At 45.0% G+C, this 21,438-nt stretch overlaps 1 protein-coding gene across 2 annotated transcripts; it reads right to left on the bottom strand.

Annotated features, from left to right (window-relative positions):
* Positions 1–685: 685 nt before the first annotated feature.
* Positions 686–20,033, bottom strand: LOC121328877 (transcription factor E3-like). 2 transcript variants are annotated; one of them, XM_041274007.1, is made up of 10 exons: positions 19,837–20,033; positions 11,356–11,469; positions 10,176–10,413; positions 9,181–9,405; positions 6,451–6,546; positions 3,678–3,795; positions 2,325–2,420; positions 1,859–1,934; positions 1,523–1,670; positions 686–1,300 (listed from the first exon to the last, which is right to left on the bottom strand). In XM_041274007.1, the coding sequence occupies exons 3-10, from the start codon at positions 10,365–10,367 to the stop codon at positions 884–886; spliced, it is 1,368 nt and encodes a 455-aa protein (XP_041129941.1). In that variant the 5' UTR covers positions 10,368–10,413; positions 11,356–11,469; positions 19,837–20,033; the 3' UTR covers positions 686–883. The 2 variants fall into 2 exon arrangements, with proteins under 2 accessions (XP_041129941.1, XP_041129942.1); XM_041274008.1 differs by lacking the exon at positions 19,837–20,033 and adding an exon at positions 17,266–17,303.
* Between the last annotated feature and the right edge of the window lie 1,405 nt (positions 20,034–21,438).

Here is a 21,438-nt window from a genome sequence, read left to right as displayed (position 1 = left end):
GCCCTCCGGCGCTACAGGTCTGGCAGCCTCGCTGTGGATCTACAGTGTGTAAAATGACGGACTGGCAGGAGCACGTTTCGGAGGATGCATGCTCCAGCCTCCGCTCCCCAAGTTTCAGAATGATAAAAACTGAGAGAGAGGACAGGAAGAGCTTGTAACTTAGAAGAACGTCTCCACTGATGGGAGGCAAAACATGACTTAAAACGATTATAGTGATAATTCCCTTACTCCCTGCATTATACTATCATGCACACAAATTGATCAGTTATTGATAAGGTACCGGTACAGATATTTGACTATTCTAGGCAGAGCAGTAATGGGAATTGTAGTTTACAAAAAAAATGTACTTCATTAAAAAAAAATAATAATAATAATAATATTTACCAATCGATACTAGTTGTTGCCTTTTAAAAAAACAAAACAAAAACCTACATATAGAAACACTAAAAGAAACTTCATCAATTCCACGGCTAGAAATCTCTCTTAGCGTCTTCTAATTTTACACAGCTAAATTAATGTCTATAGTTATGCATACAATTTCTACATAATACAAACAGAAAATGACAAAGTCAAGAGAATATTGAAATAATCAGGAGCCAGGAGTCTGAGCAAGATTAAAAACTCACACTAGCCCTGCTGCTGCTGCACTACCCAGTCCTGGGGTTCAGAGCTCCCCTCAGTGAAGTCTATTATTATTATTATTAAAATGATCAGGAGCCAGGAGTCTGAGTAAGATTAGAAACTCACACTAGCCCTGCTGCGCCATAATTTGATCACTTGTCCACCATTTGGATCAGACACTGTGTAGATCGATTGAATTCATCTCCCCTCCCACTCCCGCTGCCAAATCTAAACCGCAGTGCGCTCCTCCCACCACTAGGGGTCAGGAGTCCTCCTCCATGCTGAAGCTGCTCCTGCTACTGGCTTTGGAGGCCCCAGGAGAGACCGATGAAAGCAGGGGGTCGGAGCCCCGCCTCAGGGGCGAGAGGCCCCCCTCATCCATGAGAATGTCATCGAGTCCCACGTCCGAGGTCAGCCCCAGGTCAAAGGCCGCGGGGTCGTCAAGGTTGTCGAAGTTCAGGGAGCCCAGGTCGAGGGCTGGGCTGACCAGGGAGGAAGGGGAGGGGCCTGCAGGGGTGGTGGGAGGGGCTGCGAAGGGGCCGGAGAGCAGGCCGGTGTTGGGGTGGTGGTCTGGACGCTGGCTCTGGTCCTGCAGGACAAGCTGAGAGACCGGTTCTCCCGAGCCCAGGGAAGAAGGGAGAGTGGGGAGGCCATGAAGGCGGGCCTGCATTTCCAGTTCCTGGAGAGAGAGAGAGAGAGGGATAAAAAAAAAAGAGAGAATATAACACACTCTCAACTTGATCAGAGGCAGCAACTGAAGAGTTCAGAAACATACATTACTGTCCCCACACACACACAGACACACACAGTACCTGTATTGTGAGCTGCAGGCTGAGACGCGCACTCTCACACACACACTCTGTACCATCAGCTCGGCTCCCGCAGACGGCTCTGGCTGTACCTGTACTCGGAGCAGCAGGCTCCTGTTCAGTTGCTCCAGCTTCCTCTGCTTCATCTCCATCTCCTTCGATCGCTGCTGCTCTTTCTGCAGCTTCCGGATGAAGTCGACCGAAGCCTTGAGGATTGTGCCTTTGTTCCAGCGCATCTCCCTGTCGGAACACTAGGGGTCAGTAGAGAGACAAACTTGACATGTCGGGATACTAGGGATCAATAAAGAGACGCAAAGACATGTCAGAACACTAGGGTTCAGTAGAGAGAGACAAACTCGACATTTCAGAACACTAGGAGTCAGTAGAGAGACATAAGCAAGCAATTCAACCAAACGAGTTGAACTTACGGGTCGCTAGACTTAGGAATCATGGTCCCCAACTCTTTAATTCTGTCGTTGATGTTAAACCTTCGGCGCCTCTCGACTGACAGTGAGAGAGAGGGGGAGCGAGGGAGAGAGAGAGGGGGAGAGAGAGACAGAGAGGCAGGGAGCGAGAGAGACAGAGGGGGGGAGTGAGGGGGGGAGAGGGGGAGAGAGAGAGGTGTAATTATAACATGATTGCATTATTGCATGATTCTCCCAGCTAGTCTGTTGTTGATTCGAGACACACTCTGAAGACAGATCAATTAGTACTTGAATCTCTAAACACAAAAGACTGACAGTTCTTGTTTATAATAGACAAACACACAAACAGACAGACAGAGTGTGCTTTGAGACAGACAGACAGCCAGACAAACAGACAGAGTATGCTTTGAGACAGACAGACACACACAAAGACAGACAGGCAGAAGCTATATCCGTTTGCTTCACTCACTGAGATTGTGATTGTCTTTCTTCTGCCTCTCTTTCATGAACGCTTTCACCTCGACCTCTGTCACACAGAAACCAGCACTGGCGTTCGGGTCTGTGTCTGAGAAAAAACACACAAAGAAACACAGAGAGATTCAAAACTCAAGGGAAACAAACACAAAGAAACACAGCGAGTGTGATGGCGAGGGCGAGGGTGAGGGCAAGTGTGGGGGTTGGGGTGAGGATGAGGGTAAGTGTGTGGTGGGGGGGTGAGGGTTAGTAAGTGTGTGGTGGGGAGGGTGAGGGCGAGGGTGTGGGTGAGGGTGAGGGTTAGTAAGTGTGTGGTGGGGGGGTGAGGGTGAGGGTTAGTAAGTGTGTGGTGGGGGGGTGAGGGTTAGTAAGTGTGTGGTGGGGAGGGGGAGGGCGAGGGCGAAGGTGAGGGCGAGGGTTAGTAAGTGTGTGGTGGGGAGGGTGAGGGCGAAGGTTAGTAAGTGTGTGGTGGTGAGGGGTGAGGGTGAGGGTTAGTAAGTGTGTGGTGGGGAGGGTGAGGGCGAAGGTTAGTAAGTGTGTGGTGGGGGGGTGAGGGTTAGTAAGTGTGTGGTGGGGAGGGTGAGGGTTAGTAAGTGTGTGGTGGTGGGGAGGGTGAGGGTTAGTAAGTGTGTGGTGGGGAGGGTGAGGGCGAAGGTTAGTAAGTGTGTGGTGGGGGGGTGAGGGTTAGTAAGTGTGTGGTGGGGAGGGTGAGGGCGAGGGTTAGTAAGGGTTAGTAAGTGTGTGGTGGGTGGGTGAGGGTGAGGGTTAGTAAGTGTGTGGTGGGGAGGGTGAGGGCGAAGGTTAGTAAGTGTGTGGTGGGGGGGTGAGGGTTAGTAAGTGTGTGGTGGGGGGGTGGGGAGGGTGAGGGCGAAGGTGAGGGCGAGGGTTAGTAAGTGTGTGGTGGGGGGGTGAGGGTGAGGGTTAGTAAGTGTGTGGTGGGGAGGGTGAGGGCGAAGGTGAGGGCGAGGGTGAGGGTTAGTAAGTGTGTGGTGGGGGGGTGAGGGTTAGTAAGTGTGTGGTGGGGAGGGGGAGGGCAAGGGCGAAGGTGAGGGCGAGGGTTAGTAAGTGTGTGGTGGGGGGGTGAGGGTGAGGGTTAGTAAGTGTGTGGTGGGGGGGTGAGGGTTAGTAAGTGTGTGGTGGGGGGGTGAGGGTTAGTAAGTGTGTGGTGGGGGGGGTGAGAGTTCGTAAGTGTGTGGTGGGGAGGGTGAGGGCGAGGGCGAAGGTGAGGGCGAGGGTGAGGGCTAGTAAGTGTGTGGTGGGGGGAGTAAAGGTGAGGGTTAGTAAGTGTGCTGTGGTGAGGGTGAGGGCGAGGGTTAGTAAGTGTGTGGTGGGGAGCGGCTGGCTGTACCGGTCTTCTCTTGCTTGATTTTGGTGAGGTCGGCCGGGCAGGAGTTGCTCACGGTGATGGTTGGGAGCGACATGCTGGGGGTGCCGTACAGATCCATCGGGTTACCAGAGACAGGGAGCTGGAGAGAGAGGAGAGACACCACAGCACACAGTCAACTGCACTGAGACACCAGAGCACACTGTCAACTGCACTGAGACACCAGAGCACACTGTCAGCTATACTGAGACACCACAGCACACACAGTCAACTGCACTGAGACACCAGAGCACACAGTCAACTGCACTGAGACACCAGAGCACACAGTCAACTGCACCGAAACATATTCGCACACAGAGGCAAACACTATCAACTACACTGAGACACCAGATCACACAGTCAACTACACAGACACCAGAGACACACACAGTCAACTACACTGAGCCAGAGACACACACCGAGCCCAAACTAAAAAACGTCCCCAATCAAAACCCAGATAATCCAAATTAACCCAAACAAGGATGGCAATAAGACTCTCGCTGCACAGCAGTGTGATCCAATCCTGCTTTCACTAAGAGTTTAATAATCAGACACACCTGAGCTTGTTGCCTAGACACACTTGGGCCGATCAAGCTGACAGCAGCACACCTGTCAACTCTCTCATTACCCAGGACTCTCCCAGACAGATTTTTCTTCCGTACTTTGTTCAAAACTCTACTGCTGAAACCGCTTTCCGGTCAGCAAGACTTTCATTTCTGCAGAAGACATGTGGTTACTGCCACCTCTGTCTGTACTTGGCAGGATTTAGGACCCAGGGGAGCCCTGTGGCAGGCAGGCATTCAGTCCGCGATCATCTATCCTCCCGGTAGAAAGTTTGACAGAAGAAAGTTTGTCTGTCTGCATTCGGACCCTGCAGGAGCCAGTGAAACCAAACTGTGCAGGGCCTCCTCTTTCATCCAGGGGAATGTCGAGGGCTGTGCCTGGATCCAGAATTTTGACAGTTGACAGGTGTATAGCAGTAAAACCTGGAATGTGCAACAGTCTCATTTCCATGCCTGCCCTGGCAGCTAGAACTGAAGAGCAGCTCCTGAACTCACAGACAAGCAACGCAAGCTGAGCAAAGCAATGTAATACAGCACAGCCCAGTGCATTGCAGCTAAAGAACTACAGCTCCCAGCATCCCTCCCCATTGCTGTGGGAGCAGAGGCATGCTTGGAGCTGTAGTCCTGGCCAGGGCTGTCCCTATTCACAATACAATAACTATGGCAGCGCAGCTAGAACTGAAGAGCAGCTGCTGAACTCAGTCAGAGCAACACAGACTCGGCAAAAAAATAACAAAATAAAAACTGTCATGTGAACTACTCTGCATAACAAGATAAAGAACGGAACAAATAACAAAAAAAATAAAAACTCAAATCAATTAAATACTGAGACCACTCCCTGCCCCATTCTCCCCGCTTATGACTCCCTGGTGCCCCCTTCTCCGCGCACCCAGGGGTCCTGCCCCGGGCTCCCCTGAGGGTGAGGGACGGGGTCCCGAGGGACCATGCCCCTGGGTGAGGGACCCCCCAGGGACGAGGGAAGGGGGGGGTGAGGGACGGGGGACGAGGGAAGGGGGGTGAGGGACGGGGACGAGGGACTCCCTGCCCCCTGGCCGGGGACTCCTCCCCCGCTACCTGATGGACGAGGAGGTCGAGTGGATCTCCACCACCACCCCCCCCCCCCCCCCCCACCTGCCCCCCCATCCGGGAAGTAAAGTTGAATTTCCACACCCTGGTTAAACACCAATTGCTTTATCGAAATACACACGTGTGGTGTCTCTGTTACACTTTGGTAAATTTATTATTTATTCAACTTTTTAAATGGAATTTGAAAAAAGACAAGCAAAACCCACAACGTCGTTTTTGGGTGTAAAAGTAGAGAATTTTGTGTCGCAGGACAAGGAAAGACAGTCCCTCTGTCGCCACTTGATTTGAGTGAACCTAGTCTGTTGAAACCGTTGACAACTTGGCACGATAGAGACCGTGGGTGCGGGGAGAGCCCCCCCCCACCCCCACCCTGGACTGGGGTGGGGTCCTGTGCAAGTCTCCACCCCTGAAGAACTACTTCTTGCCCTAGTGTTAGAAGTGAATGTTTACTCTCATTACCCCATTGCTATAGTTAGTCCTCTTTGAAACAGATCTGCAAAAGTTACCATGCACCCTTCCTGAATGATCTACAATGGCAATGCAGACAGACAGCGGCACTGCAATGGTAGCACAAGTATAGGGCAGCTGCAGTGGGGTGAGGCTGGTAGAATGGGACCACAGTGTGCTAACTACACCCTCAATTATCTTCAATGGCAGACAGACAGACAGCGGCACTGCAATGGTTCTGTATTACACTGGCATCCCTGTAGATGTTGAACAGTGTAATTCCACAGAGAGAGAGAGTGTTAGGGAATGAGAGAGGGAGAGAGGGAGGGATTGAGCGGCAGAGGGAGGGATTCAGAGACTGGGAGAGGGTTACTGCCATCTCAACAGATTACACTCAGTTATCTGATAATCCAGTCTCAACTCCCAGTTCATAATCCTATCTCTCTCACACACACATCGCCCTCCTTCTACACACTATGTCTCTCATGCTGTATCCACTGCTACTGCCTCTCTTCTCACCACAGCAAAATAAAAAATAAACTCTCTTCTAGTCTTATATGTGGGGATATCTTTGAAGAGCTTCCCACCACCCCAATACAAAGCAACTGGAAACAAATTCAATTGCACTGTGCGTCCAAAAAGTTTCAGAAAGCATTTCTCACGGTGTTTGAAAGCTGCAGTCCCGAATCAATGAACCCCATGATGTCATCGTTGAAGCTGGACTCCAGACTGATGATCTCATCGATGACGTCATCGATCTGGTGCGAGGGAGAGACAGGGGGAGGAGGAGAGATGGATTGAGGGAGATAGGGAGTGTGAGACAGACAGAGAAAGAGCAGGTTTGAATCACACATGAAAACGAGTTGGCAGGCTTCACAATATCTGTACGCTCTCTCTCTCCAGCGTATCTGTGAAAAACCTCAATTGAAATGACAGTAGTCAGAGTCAACACACACACAGTAAACAAATACATGCGCAATGCTGACTATGTACATGTAACTCCCCCGAAGAGACGGGAGCCTCAATCTAGCACAGAAATTACAAATTAATGCACACACACACATAGTAATCTCAATCTAGCACGGAAATTACAAACTAATGCACACACAGGCGGGTGTTGAATGTGTGTGTACCATTAGAGTCCACATCGTGCACCACCTTTAATGTTAATGCTTACGTGTTGTGCGCGTAATGTTTGATCATTAGAGTCAATCGTGCCTGTAATGTTTGATTACGTGTGTGTGCATGTGTGCACACACACATAGTAATCTCAGTCTAGCACGGAAATTACAAACTAATGCACACACACGCACACACACACACACATAGTAATCTCAATCTAGCACGGAAATTACAAACTAATGCACACACACGCACACACACACACACATAGTAATCTCAGTCTAGCACGGAAATTACAAACTAATGCACACACACACACACACACACACACACACTAGTAATCTCAGATCGTGCATTTAATGTTTATTACGAGACGTAGAGTGGGTGTGGGTCGTAACTTTAATGTTTGATTACGTGTGTGCCGTTGTAATATTACACACACACACACACACACACACACATAGTAATCTCAGTCTAGCACAGAAATTACAAACTAATGCACACACACACACAGTAATCTCAATCTAGCACGTACATTACAAACTAATGCACACACACCAGGAAATTACAATGTATAGAGCACAGATCGTGCCACTAAATGTTTTGACAATACGTGTGTCAGTGTGAAGCACGTAAATTACAAACTAGAATGCACACGAAAACTTACACACAATTAGAGTCAGATCCACACACTAGGCACGGACATTACAACTAATGCACACACACACACACAGTAATCTCAATCTAGCACGTACATTACAAACTAATGCACACACACACACATAGTAAGCACAGTTTATTTTATGGTACAGTTCCGATGGAAAATGCAAGATAAACTCTGTACAGAACAGCAGCCCTTCTGAAGCTCTCATATAGGTGATTTTGTTGTTTTGTTTTTTGTTCAATTGTAAACACAAATACAAATAAAAACAGCGTGCTTACTATCTATGAGAAGATTTAGTTTCGGTTTCTCTTGCAGGGAAATTACAAACAAGCAAGTTACAGCGAGGAAAAAAATAACCGAGTCGGATATATTGTAGTTTTTACAGAAATCATCAAACTGATATTTTGAGGTCATTTTTGGTGCAGAAAAACATCTACGTCACACTCTTGGATTTAACTGCCACACTAGCATTGCCCCGCCCCTTAACGACCAATACACACTCCTGATTCGCTAGTACAGCACTCCCCTGACCTCTCAACTCCCACGTAATAGGCTCTCGGTAACTGTCACTGATAAATGTACTGTAGTCACAGCAGGTTAGCCACACACGCTGCTACAGACAGGTAGGCTACCGTATTATACAAAACAAGCAACCGCGATACTTCTAGAATGGCACAAATCATGTAATTAAATATTGCAGCGTTTGAAATCGTAGCATTATTAATAGAGGGGGTCGACCCTGGTATAAAAGACGCCCTCATTTTGATCAATTTAAAATAAACGCTGCGGCGCAAAATTGAAGTAATCCGAGAGAGAGAGAGATAGATGAATAGCTAGAGATAGAGAAAGAAATAGAAATAGATAGACAGAAATAGAAAGAGATAGAGATAGAGAGAAATAGATATTAGACAGATAGATAAACATTAGATAGAGAGACAGAGATAGACAGAGACATAGATAAAGATATATACAGAAAAAGATATTAGGTAGATATACAGATGGCATATCCCCTCGTCTCCAGAACCTCGCAGCCTCGCGTTCTCTCACAAGGTCTCAGCGACTCTCATTAGGATCTCTGTGCTGTAAATGACATCTCATTGAGACACACGGCTCTCATTCAAGGGGGGGGGGTCTGGGTGCCACATTTCACAAGCAGATTCAAAGGCAGGCTTCCACAGAGTGCCTCTCGCACATAACCTCGGAGCGCCAACAGCCACAAAGGTCGTGGAGAACAAAATACTGTATTATCAACTTGAAAACTGACATCTCTCTATCTATCTATATCTATCTCTCTATCTATCTATATCTATCTCTCGAGCTATATCTCTCTCCCCATCTCTCTCTCTCTCTCAATATCTATCTCTCTCTATATATCTCTAGCTCTATCTTTCTCCATCTCTCTCTCTCTATCTATCTTTCTCCATCTCTAGCTCTCTCTCAATATCTCTCTCTCTCTCTCGTATTACTTCAATTTGGCGCTGCAGCATTTATTTTAAATTGATCAAAATGTCTGTCTAAAAGAGAGCAAACTTTATCAATAATAATAGAAGCTACGGAGAAGGGAACCAGGCTGATTCCAGGACTTAGGACCTCCCCTCCCCCTCACCTCTTTCTCCGAATTAGAGCCGAGGTTGAGCAAAGCCATGGGGCTGTTTGGAGTGCTGGTGGGCGGGGCCAGCTCAGGGGCAGAGCCAGCTTGCGGCGAGGGCGACGCCCCCAATGTCTGATTGGCTGCCTTGTTGCCCATTGTGGTGGAGAGGTACTGTTTCACTTGGTGCCTCTGTGTTTGCTGGATGTGATACTTGGTTGGATTCTCCAAGTGAGTCTGAACCTGGAGAGAGAGAGAGATCCGACTTAGTCTCCCTCTCTCTCCCTCTCTCGCTCTCCCCTCCCTCTTCTAAACACAGAGAGACCTCCTCTTTCCTCGCTCCTCCCCCCTCGCTCTTTCACTCTCGAAAGTCTCTCCCTCTGAGATGGAAAGGGAGAAAGGGAGAGGGAGAGGGGGAGGGAGAGAGAGGGGGGAGGGAGAGCGAGAGAGGGAAAGAGACCCAGAGAGACAGGGAGAGACAGAGGGGGAGAGAGGAGGGAGAGATGGAGAGATAAAGAGGGAGAGCGGGAGATGGAGTAGAGAGAGAGATGGAAAGGGGGAGGGGGAGAGAGGGGGAGATGGAGAGGGAGCGAGAGTGAGAGATGGAGAGGGAGCGAGAGTGAGAGAGATGGAAACGGAGAGGGGGAGATGGAGAGGGGGAGGGAGAGAGAGAGAGGGAGAGATGTGATGGGTGTGTACCACACAACATGTTACGACCACGTAACCATCCATGTCATTTCCTGTACAAGGGCCACCTGCTGCTGCAATAGGGCCACTCTGTTTTAAAATACAACAGAAATAAAAAAAAAAAAACAATAATAATAAATCATCTGTTTCGTGTTCTGGCTGGGCCATTGGTAAAAACTTCCTCTTTAATATCAAACAAGCGTTTTACAAAACAAGCAACGCCAAGTCATTCATACAATGAAATGTATACACTCCAGATTACAATCATGCAGCTGTGCCAAGACTGAACTGCAACAGCAAATCGAACCCGGGTCGGGTCTCGTTACCTTGAGCACCTCGACTGGGACCTGTGCAGGCGCGGCTCGGGGCCCCTGGGGGGCACTCACGCTGATGGCGGGCGAGGGGTCGGCGGGGCGGAGCTGGTTGCTGGACGCTCGCTCCTGCTGCTCCTCTCTCCGCTCCTGCTCCTGCGCCTGCTCCTTCATCAGCTGCTGCCTCAGCAGCACCCGCGATGACATCACGGCGGGGGGCGGGGCCGGGCCCGGGCCCAGGGGAGAGGAGGGGCTAAGCAGAGAGATTGATCAAAACTTGGATGAGATGGAAGTATTTTGTGTTATAAAATCATCTTAAATACTGTTGCTGTAGATGTATTTATCTATGCGTCTCTACTACTCTTATGAGTAATTAGAGGTGTATTCGGGTATAAACCCATAAAATTTTTTTGTATATAATAAGAACTTTACTCTTAATTTCCAAGAATAAGTTCTCTACCTATCCTCCCCCCTCCCCCCCTCCTCTCTCCAACCTCCACTCTCTCTCTCCTGTCTAACTCCATCCCCCCCCCCCCCCCCCGTGATTCATCGGTTGTAAATTTGATTTCAACATCAAACTAAACAAAGTCGAGTAATTTTCAAGACCAAACAAATAAAACCTGTCTTTTTTTGTTTCAGTTAATTAAGAAAAAAACCCTGTTCATAATGTCGAACGTCCTGTGCTTTATGTTCCGTAAGCTGACACGAAATAAAGGTCGAAGGGTCTGGGATACGCTTTGCTAGGATTGCCTGGAGAGACGTGCGGCACTGTGCTTTACAATGCTTGCCTATGCTTTACCAGACCTCTATGTGCTTTATAATGCTTCTCTATGCTTTACCAAACCTCTCTGTGCTTTACAATGCTTCCCTATGCTTTACCAGACCTCTCTGTGCTTTACAATACTTCCTATGCTTTACCATGCTTTACCAGACCTCTTTGTGCTTTACCAGACCTGAGCTTGTTGCCTAGATACACTGGGGCTGATCAAGCTGGTAGTAAAACCGGGACTGGGTGACACTGCTGTGCAATACGAGTCTTATCCCCACCCGATAACAATTTTTGGCTCCCGCATGGCTGCAGAAATGTGCCGAGTCACTGTCTGTGTTTCAGCAAAGAGTGAGAAACTTCCAGACAGAGAGAGAGAGAGAGACAGACAGAGAGAGAGAGAGAGACAGTCTACGGAGCGTTCCTCACCTGACTGCGATTGGCTGGCTCTTTATCTGGTAGAATGATTCCCCCCCGGACGTCTGGGTGTCTTCCACGTCAAAATCAGCGACGATCCCAGATTCGGGAAGGAGAGACTCCAAGCTGAGAGAAGAGAGAGAGAGATGGGGTGAGGCTGGAGGAATGGGACCACAGTGTGCTAACTATACCCTCAATGATCTTCAATGGCAGACAGACAGACCAAAAAAAAAAAAACCATTTTGGATTATAAAATAGACGCAAAAGATAGGAAACTCAACCCGGTCCAACTGCACACACAGTGCCTGAACGGGACAGAGGTGATCCGAATTTCGTGGTGACCCCTGGGTCACCTTGGGGAACCACCACACTGTGTTGTGAAGAGGTGTTTCTGATATCGACAGGGGGCGCTATCGGAATTGTGCACTTTCGCTGTACTACTGCAAATCAGTGTCTTTAAGAGTCTAGCTTTCAACTGTAAAAACACAAATACAGAAAAAAATTAACATTGGAAAACTTAACCTGGTACAGTATTTACACACCGCATGTGTGTATGCGTGTGTGTGTGTGTGTGTGTGTGTGTATAAACACACACACACACTGCCTATAACATCGTGTAACACATTTTTTTTTTTATTTGGTTCCTGGGTAGTAAGTGTTATTTCCTAATTGCTTATGCCTCAAAAGTATAGAAAAAGGCTATTAAAAAAAAAAAATAACTTTGTCAAACACAACCACCAGAAATCAAAACAACCAAATTTGAGTCACTTCAGAATTTTGATGAGCAGAACCAACAACAAGAGAATGAAAGGAACAACATCCAGGACCCCATTGACAGTGGTGACCAGACAGCAAAAAGAAGGGAGGTCATGATTGTTGGGGACTCCATATTGAGAAACACAACAAGTTCAATTCGCAGTTTGGACCCCCTTACTACAACAGTGTGCTGCCTTCCGGGAGCCTCGGTCAAGCACATCACTGAGAACGTGGACAGGCTCCTAGAACGAACAGGAGACGACCCGGTAGTAGTCGTCCACATCGGTACAAACAACATTGGAAGAGACAGACCAAAATCCCTGCAAAACAAATTCAAAGAGCTAGGAAGGAAATTAAAAGAGAAAACCAAAACTGTGGTATTTTCTGGTATACTACCGGCACCTTGCAAAGGACCATACGGACAGCTGGAAATAATTAATCAAAACGCATGGCTGAAGACGTGGTGCACACGGGAAGGCTTCACCTATCTTGATCATTGGACCACATTCTACAACGAGGACTATCTGTATAGACGGGATGGACTGCACTTAAATAACAAGGGAACCAGTCTACTCGGAGAAAAGATCCTCGAGCAGGGTCAGAAGCATTTAAACTAGAAAGGAAGGGGGGAGAAATCAACAAAAAAAACAGAAGGAAGACTGCATCAAAACAAGAACAACAACTCAGGTAAGACAACCATTAAATGTATTTATCTAAATGCTAGAAGTATCAGAAACAAAATTCTAGAACTTGAAGCTACTTCACTAACAGGTAACTATGATGTGATAGGTGTTACAGAAACGTGGTTGTCTGAGAGTGATGGGGACGAATATAATATTTGTGGGTATACACTGTATAGGAAAGACAGGCAGGACAGAAGAGGAGGAGGGGTAGCGCTATACATAAGAAACAGTTTTGAAGCCCGGGTGTTAAACCTGGACAAAGAAAATAAAACCGAATCAATATGGGTCAGAATAACGGACAGAAATTCAAAGGGCATAATAATAGGAGCATGCTATAGACCGCCAGATTCAGACGGTGAGCACAATAATCTGTTATACAATGACATTAGAAATGCGTGTAGCAAAGGAGAAGCCATACTAATGGGGGATATCAACTTCCCCCAAATAAAATGGGAAAACCCGGTGGGTAGCGTGAAGGATGAAATAGAAATGGTGGAAATGACAAATGACTGCTTCCTAACACAATTTGTCAAGGCACCGACTAGAGGGGAGGCATGCCTTGATTTAGTCTTTTCAAATAACGAAGATAGAATAACTAAAACAGAGGTCAGAGAACCACTGGCAAACTCAGACCACAACATGGTCTTATTTGAAGTGTTTTTTAAATCCCCAAAAGTAATGACTAAAGCTAAGGTTTACAATTTTAGAAAAGCAAACTATGAAGGTATGAAGCAGAGACTAATAGAAGTAGATTGGAGTAAAATAGAGAAAACACCCACAGAAGAAGGATGGTTGCTCTTCAGAAATGTAGTACTAGAGGCGCAAAACAATTACATCCCTAAAGTAGACAAATCTAAATGTAAAACTAAATTGCCAAAATGGTTTAATAGATCAATTAAAAAAAATACTCAGCAAAAAAAGGCACTTTACAGAGCAATAATAAAAGGACAGAAAGAGTACACGGAACTGCAAACGCAAGTCAAAAAGGAAGTTAGAAGGCCAAGAGAGAAATAGAAATGAACATTGCTAAGGGAGCTAAAACCAATTCCAAAATGTTTTTCCAATATCACAACAGCAAGAGAACATTCAAAGAGAAGATTAAATGTGTAAGATATACAAAAAGCAAAATCGTAGATGAAGAAAAAAAATAGCAAATATATTAAATGATTACTTTTCACAAGTTTTTACAAAGGAAGATACTGACAACATGCCCCACATGTCATCCAGTTCCTATCCAGTTTTAAATAACTTTAGCATAACTGAGGCAGAAGTGTTAAAGGGACTAGGAGCTCTTAAAATAAACAAATCCCCTGGGCCGGATGAGATCCTCCCAGTAGTACTCAACGAAATGAAAGAAGTAATTTACAAACCGCTAACCAAGATCATGCAGCAGTCTCTTGACACAGGGGTGGTACCGACAGACTGGAAAATTGCAAACATAATACCGATCCACAAAAAGGGAAACAAAACTGAACCAGGTAACTACAGACCAGTAAGCCTGACTTCTATTATATGCAAACTTATGGAAACTATAATAAGATCCAAAATGGAAAATTACCTATATGGTAACAGTATCCTGGGAGACAATCAGCATGGTTTTAGGAAAGGGAGATCGTGTCTAACTAACTTGCTTGATTTTTTTGAGGATGCAACATCGACAATGGATAATTGCAAAGCATATGACATGGTTTATTTAGATTTTCAGAAAGCTTTTGACAAAGTCCCGCACAAAAGATTAATTCTCAAACTGAACGCAGTTGGGATTCAAGGAAACACATGTACATGGATTAGGGAGTGGTTAACATGTAGAAAACAGAAAGTACTGATTAGAGGAAAAACCTCAGAATGGAGTGTGGTAACCAGCGGTGTACCACAGGGATCAGTATTAGGTCCTCTGCTATTCCTAATCTACATTAATGATTTAGATTCTGGTATAGTAAGCAAACTTGTTAAATTTGCAGACGACACAAAAGTAGGAGGAGTGGCAAACACTGTTGCAGCAGCAAAGGTCATTCAAAATGATCTAGACAAGATTCAGAACTGGGCAGACACATGGCAAATGACATTTAATAGAGAAAAGTGTAAGGTACTGCACGCAGGAAATAAAAATGTACATTATAAATATCATATGGAAGATACTGAAATTGGAGAAGGAATCTATGAGAAAGACCTAGGAGTTTTTGTTGACTCAGAAATGTCTTCATCTAGACAATGTGGAGAAGCTATAAAAAAGGCTAACAAGATGCTCGGATACATTGTGAAAAGTGTTGAATTTAAATCAAGGGAAGTAATGTTAAAACTGTACAATGCACTAGTAAGACCTCATCTTGAATATTGTGTTCAGTTCTGGTCACCTCGCTATAAAAAAAAAGATATTGCTGCTCTAGAAAGAGTGCAAAGAAGAGCGACCAGAATTATTCCGGGCTTAAAAGGCATGTCATATGCAGACAGGCTAAAAGAATTGAATCTGTTCAGTCTTGAACAAAGAAGACTACGTGGCGACCTAATTCAAGCATTCAAAATTCTAAAAGGTATTGACAGTGTCGACCCAAGGGACTTTTTCAGCCTGAAAAAAGAAACAAGGACCAGGGGTCACAAATGGAGATTAGAAAAAGGGGCATTCAGAACAGAAAATAGGAGACACTTTTTTACACAGAGAATTGTGAGGGTCTGGAATCAACTCCCCAGTAATGTTGTTGAAGCTGACACCCTGGGATCCTTCAAGAAGCTGCTTGATGAGATTTTGGGATCAATAAGCTACTAACAACCAAACGAGCAAGATGGGCCGAATGGCCTCCTCTCGTTTGTAAACTTTCTTATGTTCTTATATTCTTATTATTCCCCACAAACTTTGCTTTTGTGACCAGGGCAGTGATATTTTGAAATCTACCTATTTCCAGAACATTCCAGATAGATTCAGTGCTGAGTAAACTTGGAGTAATGTCTAGAACTTTCTAGAACTTTCCAGTAATATAAATAGTAGTATAAATACAGGGGCCTTAAGCCCACCAGTTCAGTTTAGTTCCAGCTGCCTAAGTGGATACATATCTGCATTTTTCTGAGATGGCATCAAGAGGCTGCAATGTGGCATTCCTGATGGGTCTCCAAGGCAGTTTTACCAAGTTTCCCTGCTATCTTTGCCTTTGGGACAGCAGGGACACCAAGGCGCACTACCACAGGCGGGACTGGCCACAGCGGACCGAGTTCTCTGTGGGGAGGAACAACGTCAAGTGGGAGCCACTGGTGGACCCCCGGAAGGTGCTGATGCCACCACTGCACATCAAATTGGGCCTTATGAAACAATTTGTCAGAGCTCTAGATAAGGAGTCGGCAGCCTTCAAGTACCTTCAAGACTTCTTCCCTAAGCTGTCTGAGGCAAAGGTCAAAGCCGGTGTCTTCATCGGACCACAGATAAAGAAGATCCTGGAGTGCAATGAATTCCCCAAGAAGCTCACTAGTAAGGAGAAAGCGGCTTGGAACAGCTCTGCTGTAGTGGTTCGGGGGTTCCTGGGCAATCACAAAGCCAAAAACTATGTGGAGCTGGTTGAGACTCTGGTGAAGAACTACGGCACAATGGGCTGTAGGATGTCCCTCAAAGTCCATATCCTTGATGCTCATCTTGATAAATTCAAGGAGAACATGGGAGCGTACTCAGAGGAGCAAGGCGAGTGCTTCCACCAGGATATACTGGACTTTGAACGCCGCTACCAAGGACAGTATAACGAGAACATGATGGGAGACTACATTTGGGGGCTCATTCGTGAAAGTGATTTACCGCATAATTGTAAATCTCGAAAAACTACTCACTTCTAAATCTTTTGTAGTCATTTTTGTATTGCTTTAGTATAAATACATGTTAATTTGGATTCATATGTTGTTTTTTTCTGACTATGTGAACGAAAAGACATGAATTAGCCCGTTTTCTCATTGGAAATAGGTAAATTTCAAAATATCACTGTCCTGGTCACAAAAGCAAAGTTTGTGGGGAATAATAGCCATTTTCTATACTTTTGAGGCATAAGCAATTAGGGAATAACACTTACTACCCAGGAACAAAAATTCTGTTACATAGTGTAATGTCTGTTAATCGATGCAAACTCTACATTACTGGCGATTTCTTCATTTAAAACATTGAAATAATAACACAGATATATGCTTGAATAACCCTCGAGCTTCTGCCAAAGCCGTTGGTCGGATGCATTAATATCGCAATAATCACGCAGTCGTGTCTGCCATCCCGCAAAGTACACAAACACAAACCTCTCTGCCACAGTTATAACATTATAACGTTATTAGAAAACTCGCGAAATATGTATAATATATATATATATATATATATATATATATATACTATATGCGCATACGCGTCATAACTGATGTTGACTACATTTTGTGTTTGAATACTGTAAACCAACTTATAATACTAAGGCTACTACTACTAATAATAAAAATAATAATAATGTACATTATTAAATAAACTCACCGTATTTTATTAGAAATTGGTTTGAAAAGACCAGCTCGCTTTTCTGTCAACCATTTCTTTTCGTTTCAGCGCACGCAACGCGGAAGAAATTCGGGTCAGATAATATTTATATATATATATATATATATATATATATATATATATATTTTTTTTCTTTTAGAAAACGCTTTTCGAAACCCTTCAATAAACGGCCGTGTTGTCTGATTTCAATGTGTCGTTTTCACTCGAACCAAACCCAGAGAAGTCTCTTTTTTTTCCGCGTCGACTCCAGCATTTCCTGTTTTTTTTCTTTTATTTTTTAATTAAAAAAAACTCGGCCTTTGCCATTTTGCGAAAGAGGAAGAAACTCGATTTAGCTTCGACAGTAAAAATCGTCACTGTGCGAGCCTGTCTCTCCCCCAAACACTCGTTCTGCAAAAAAATAAAAAATAAACAAATAAATAAATAAATCTTATCAGGACCGAAAGTGGAGCTTATATTATATTTCCACAAGTTGCGCAACCATCAAGGCCAGCAGAGATCACTGGGAGGATTGTGCTGCTAAATACCAGCGCCGCAATGCCGCCTCTCGCCACAAGAGGGCAGCGATGTGCAGCTCCACTCTGCATTAACAGTAAATTTATGCCGCATGCAGAAAAAACATGTGGTGATTAAGCAAAGTTGTTAGGTCAAAACGTCACAATTAAGTCCATCGTTTTTACAATGCTTGCCTATGCCTTGCCATGCTTTCACTGTGCTTTATTACAACGCGCTGTGTTTTCACTGTGCTGTATTACACTGTGCTGTGCTTTCACTGTGCTTTATTACAACGTGCTGTGCTTTCACTGTGCTGTATTACACCTTGCTGTGCTTTTACTGTGGGAGACTTTATAAGGGTTAGTTTACCAAGGTTTGTTTTTTAATATGCTTTACCAGACCTCTCTGTGCTTTACAATGCTTCCCTATGCTTTACCAGACCTCTCTGTGCTTTACAATGCTTCCCTATGCTTTACCAGACCTCTCTGTGCTTTACAATGCTTCCCTATGCTTTACCAGACCTCTCTGTGCTTTACAATGCTTCCCTATGCTTTACCAGACCTGTGCTTTACAATGCTTCCCTATGCTTTACCAGACCTCTCTGTGCTTTACAATGCTTCCCTATGCTTTACCAGACCTTGATTATTGTTTATCATACAATGGGTTGATTATTATTATTATTATTATTATTATTATTATTAAAGTGCATGCCCAGTGTGTTCTGTGGCCTCTCAAAGAAAAGTCTGATAAGTTCATGAGGTTGGAATCACCGCGTGGCTTCTCATTACATTACAAGTCCTCTGCTACCAATTTAAATGAATTCACACAGCAGGCTTTACAAAGCGGTGTCCTGAGAGCTAATGGAAGAATGCATTTAAAGACTGTATTCATAGTTCTGCAAGTTTACTGCACTGACAAACTCTATAATACCTGCATGATTCATCAAGCCAATAAAGAGGGTTTGAGAGGGAGAGAGAGAGAGAGGAAAGTAGAAAGAGAGAGGGGGAGGGAGGAAGGGAGGGAAGGAGGGAAGGGAGGATATTCTCTGAGTTGTTTTCGTTTCTTGTTGCAGGGTTTTTGCTGGGATCAGCGGTGAGATTTGCTGACTCACATCCTGAGTGCACTGGACTCCAGAAACAAGAGCCACGAAAATAACAAAAATAAAAGACACTGAATGAGCTGCTAAACACAGTGGATCAGCAACACCTGCTACTCTTTATGTACAAAATAGATACACTTCATATCATCCTAACAATACTGATGTGTGATGTAATACCTTTATAAAGGTGTCATAAAACCCAACAAAGTGTCATAAAGCACAGAGAGGTCTGGTAAAGCATATGGAAGCATTGTAAAGCACAGAGAGGTCTGGTAAAGCATAGGGAAGCATTGTAAAGTGCAGAGGGGCATGGTAAAGCATATGGAAGCATTGTAAAGCACAGAGGGGCATGGTAAAGCATATGGAAGCATTGTAAAGCACAGAGAAGCATTGTAAAGCACAGAGAGGTCTGGTAAAGCATATGGAAGCATTGTAAAGCACAGAGGGGCATGGTAAAGCATATGGAAGCATTGTAAAGCACAGAGAGGTCTGGTAAAGCATAGGCTGCTCCTTCCAGTCCAGAGCAGGCTTGAGGCATAGATACTGAAGTGCACTTTGTTGTATTAGTATCTACCAGCGATATCATTTACTAACAATAGGGCATGTTTACTAAGAAAAGAATGACCTAATTCACAGGTCGTTTATCCAAATCAGGGGCAACTTCGAAAGATATCAAAGGGAAATTCCAGGTTGCGTGCTGAAACTATTACGAACCCACCTGAACTCCATTCTGATTGGTCGGTTTGTTTGACACAGTTGTCAGGCGAAAACAAAAAAAACAAAAAACCACAGGTAAAGCTATGCACGATTCTGATTGGCTGATGATTGACTATCCAACTTTAAATAACAATGGGTCTGATTAACTATTAATATAATAATATAATAATATTATTAATATTATTATATAATATAATAATAATAATAATATAACTAATGACGACCTGACTTTGACGTACCTGATCTGGTTGACGGAATCCGGATTCGAGTCTAGAATCACGAACACGGTCTGTTGCTCCTCGTGCGGTGCTAGTTGCGATGGTTGCCCGGGTAACAGCAGCTGGTTCTTACTGTGAATATCTAAATTAATAATGCGTTGCTCCACTTGAGTCGACAAAATAAATATTCCCTTAGCTGTACAGTCCTGGTTCGAGGTAATGTGGACTCCTGAAGTGCCGATATATGACAGGGCAGGGCGCCCCCCCCCACCCAAAAAAAAATCAATTTGCAGATGACAAACTGTTCGTCAAAGTAATATCTACCATTAAAACGGCATCGATTCAATACCTAATTCATTCCAATAGAAAATATTCCAGACCAACAGTTTTCATAGCGCATAGCCGCCGTGCAGTTAATACAAAACCCCTGTTGGCTTATTATTACTGAGTAGAGTACTGTTGTTATATATTGCTCGTTCCCTGCGCTTTTTCCAAAGGAATATGGCTCGTGTTGCTTGGCTTGCAATTCAGATATTGCTAAACTCGCGCATGTGACTCCAGTTAACAGTGTTCTTGGTTAATCCACGCTGGAAGCTGAAGCTCTTGTAAACACGATCTCTGCAGTGGCGCACAGATCTGCGCAGTTCTGCACAGCAGTTCACGAAGCTCCACCCCGCAGATCCAGCGCCGCTTTGAAAAGCAGCTGCGGGAGGCTGGCTGCCGCTGTGAACCAAAGAGACGATGCAGAGGTCTCGGTTGATCCCTGTCACTCGTAATTCAAACAGCTACTTGAAAGTGTTTCCATCAAACTGACTCTATATAGTCTGGTAATCCAGACGTCAAACAGAGTTGCCAGGAGCAGCCAGCTCTGGGAAGAAGTTTCTCTAGCAGCTGCGTGTGATGTCAACGGCGTGCAGCCACTGTTTAGCACAGACTGCGGCAGAGCGTCCGAGGAATAGGGGGAGCTCCGAAGGGGACGTCATCAGGAGATGGTCTGAGGTGAGATTGATTAACGCCTTCGCCAACGGGTGAGCGGGATTTCGTTGTGCTCAGCCAATCAGAGAGAGGAGGAGGAGGCGGGGATTGCGAATTTTTTTTTTTTTTTTCCTTAAGAGCATAAGAACATAAGAAAGTTTACAAACGAGAGGAGGCCATTCGGCCCATCTTGCTCGTTTGGTTGTTAGTAGCTTATTGATCCCAAAATCTCATCAAGCAGCTTCTTGAAGGATCCCAGGGTGTCAGCTTCAACAACATTACTGGGGAGTTGATTCCAGACCCTCACAATTCTCTGTGTAAAAAAGTACCTCCTATTTTCTGTTCTGAATGCCCCTTTGTCTAATCTCCATTTGTGACCCCTGGTCCTTGTTTCTTTTTTCAGGCTGAAAAAGTCCCTTGGGTCGACACTGTCAATACTTTTTAGAATTTTGAATGCTTGAATTAGGTCGCCACGTAGTCTTCTTTGTTCAAGACTGAACAGATTCAATTTTTTTTTAGCCTGTCTGCATATGACATGCCTTTTAAGCCCGGAATAATTCTGGTTGCTCTTCTTTGCACTCTTTCTAGAGCAGCAATATCTTTTTTATAGCGAGGTGACCAGAACTGAACACAATATTCAAGATGAGG

Source organism: Polyodon spathula, chromosome 16 (assembly GCF_017654505.1).
Source record: "Polyodon spathula isolate WHYD16114869_AA chromosome 16, ASM1765450v1, whole genome shotgun sequence".
Classification (NCBI taxonomy): Eukaryota; Metazoa; Chordata; class Actinopteri; order Acipenseriformes; family Polyodontidae; genus Polyodon; species Polyodon spathula.
This window is presented reverse-complemented; position numbering and strand designations above follow the sequence as displayed.